At 50.1% G+C, this 2731-nt stretch overlaps 1 protein-coding gene across 1 annotated transcript; it reads left to right on the forward strand.

Annotated features, from left to right (window-relative positions):
* Positions 1–952: 952 nt before the first annotated feature.
* Positions 953–1695, forward strand: J7337_000292 (uncharacterized protein; the record flags this gene model as incomplete). The annotated part of the gene is made up of 2 exons (XM_044818051.1): positions 953–1137; positions 1524–1695. 2 exons carry the CDS (start codon positions 953–955, stop codon positions 1693–1695), a joined length of 357 nt encoding a protein of 118 aa, XP_044685753.1.
* Positions 1696–2731: the final 1036 nt, after the last annotated feature.

The following is a 2731-nucleotide window of genomic DNA, read 5'->3' on the forward strand; positions in this document are numbered from 1 at the left end:
AAGCCAGCTTCGAGCCAAACGCCGGTCTCATTCGGCAAGGTGCTATCGTGCCAGGCATCTCGACTTCAGATGTTACTTTTTGCATGCAGTCAAGAAATCGATCTCAGAACACATCATTCCACCAGGCCTCCCAAAAGACGAGGCCCTGGCAGAAAGCGACAGCGATCGCCAGATGCCAGTCGTGTCCCGCAAATAACACGAGCAGCACGCTTCACAACGAGGACCGAATCGCTGGCCATGTCCCTGAAGATAGCATCGAGTAACACTGCCAAGAGATCCAACTAGTGGTTCATTCTCAACACATGCTTATGCATAGAAACTCGACATTCAGGACACGATTGGACAATAATTCCTCCTTCTTCGAGATATGCATACCTGTCTGTCCTCAGCGTGCTCAGGGCAAAAGCACCCAGTCCTAATCTCTTATTTTGAGCATACCATTCTTAACCATCGAGACCTTCTCCTTCAAAATCCTACCGACAGTCCCAGTAACCAAGAGCTGATCTGGCTCCTATATCCCAGCCACCGAGCGTCGATCAGCCAATTTCTAGCCAAGAGGAACTGAGCGATAGCCAAGTCATCAGGCTTCCTAACCAGCCTCAATCTCATCATGACTCAAGTCAGGGGCCGACGCTGACATCACCAAGGTGGCGCAACAACTCCAGCACCTTACACATTCGCTATCTCAAGTCGCCCAATTCTGGGCCTTAGCTTATCAGTCATATTGGCTCTCATTAGGACCTAGCATGATGCCTCGCAAAGGTGGGCCTTTATCTTGTTCAGCCTGAAGTACAAGAAGGGAGATAATCAAGCTCAGCACCCGTAACGGTGCAGCTTACCGAACTGCTCAAGCTTCAGGCCAGAACCAGCCTGTAAGCTCGGGCTCCGAACAAACACCTCCATCATCTGAAGCGGGCCCTTCAGGTCAAAACAATCATCTCAGCGCAAGCCCATGTCCTCCGTCAAAGACTCCCCCGACCCCGGTGACCAACCCAACCCAGCACGACAGGCCATGGCCGCCAATGCCTACTTGACCCAAGCAGAATCTATCGTCAAGGTCCTTCAGAAGATGATCGCAAAGCGGCCTGTATATATCGACCCATCCCTCTACATCTGCGGTCACGTTGTCCAGATGACGTGAGTGCCTCTAAGTTGCCATGTATTCCAATAAGTCCCCTGGGGGTATAGAAAAGATTTCTCAAGTGATCCAAAAAGATCCAAACCTTCAAGAAGACCTTTTCGGAAAAGTGAAGGTAGAGGGCCTCGGGCAACAAGAAGCAGGGTGCGAAATCCGAAGAGGCATGGTTCGAGTGCACGATTCCACAGTCAACACGACCCATCTAGCTCAACGCCCAAAGAATTGATACGCTGAGAAAGCAAAGCAGGCGGCGAAGAACAAGAATTCGTGGAGGGAAAACCACGTTAGATTGAATCCAGAAGGAGAAAAAGAACGCTGGATTCGATGCTTCGTCACCTTTGATGTGCCGTTTCATGATGGGCATGAGACCAACTTCCCCCCTCAGAATGGCTGTGCCTACTATCACAGTCTCTTCTCCCAAGGCCACCTCCGGATCTCCCATGACCCGGGCTGTCACAACCCCCATCGAGCGCAACATCCAGAAACTCATGGTATCTTCTTCGCGCCTAACTATCACGACACGTTCAGCAACCTGCGCCTATCAAAACCGGCGATGACTTCGAGGCCTAAAAACCTCGTTCCGACTGTCATCAGTCAGCTCGGTCCTCTACAAATCAATGGAGATGTGTAATGAGAATACTTCTCATTCACGAAAGTACCACAACAAATTTCCCAGAACTAAAAGGAGGCCCAAGAAGATTCTGAGCTGTGGGAAAGAAGATACGAAGAAGAGTTGGTATGTCTGACGGACGTATTTGAGCTCGACCCAGTTACCACCCGCGCGTATACTCCTGTGCACGGAGAGACACTCTTCACCCACATGAGGAGCTACGCAACTTACTGGCACAGTATTCATCACCAAGTTTGCATCCAGAAATGCACCATTCGACGTATGGCTCATGCAGGTGCCATTTAATTCTGCTACACACTAGCTGATGAAGAGGCGCATGAGGACAAAGAGGGGATGCCGACTTCGGAGCAGCGGCAGTTGAAATTGGATAATCAGTCACTCAACATTGACGGAGACCAGGTCGAAGAGTCTATGGTTTTGCAAGACTTAATCGGCGGCCAGGATCTGATCGAGCAAATCTCCTACCGCCATCGAGAATATGCAGATGGATGAATCCCAGCCATTCACCAGAGCCAGTCAATAGCATCGACTAAACCCATGTCTCAAGGCTTCCATACATGCTGGGCCCTCTCCCTCCTCAGGGACAATACAAGACACATGATCCCAGCAGATCTGGGAGGACACGAAATAGCCCGAGAAGAGCTGATAGTACACTATTGTATTAAGCGATCTTACACTGTTTCTCCTCTAATAGAGGGTGAAAGGAATGCTGCTTACGTGGAGATCCCATCCCATGACGACTACAATAAACGACATCTGCAAGGTGTAGCGGGCATGTTATGTGGAACGCAGCAAATCTCTGTCGACCTGGACTAAAGAATATTTCGGCGGTGTATCGGCGCGCGCACCAGGATGCATGCTCGATAAGAGTAAAAAAGGAAAAAGAAAACGAATGAAATTAGGGGGTGATGCTGGGACAAGGAGAAAGTCGTCTTTGCTGGGAGCTGCCCACACAAGCTGTT

This window comes from Fusarium musae, chromosome 1 (genome assembly GCF_019915245.1).
Source record: "Fusarium musae strain F31 chromosome 1, whole genome shotgun sequence".
In the NCBI taxonomy this organism is placed as follows: domain Eukaryota; kingdom Fungi; phylum Ascomycota; class Sordariomycetes; order Hypocreales; family Nectriaceae; genus Fusarium; species Fusarium musae.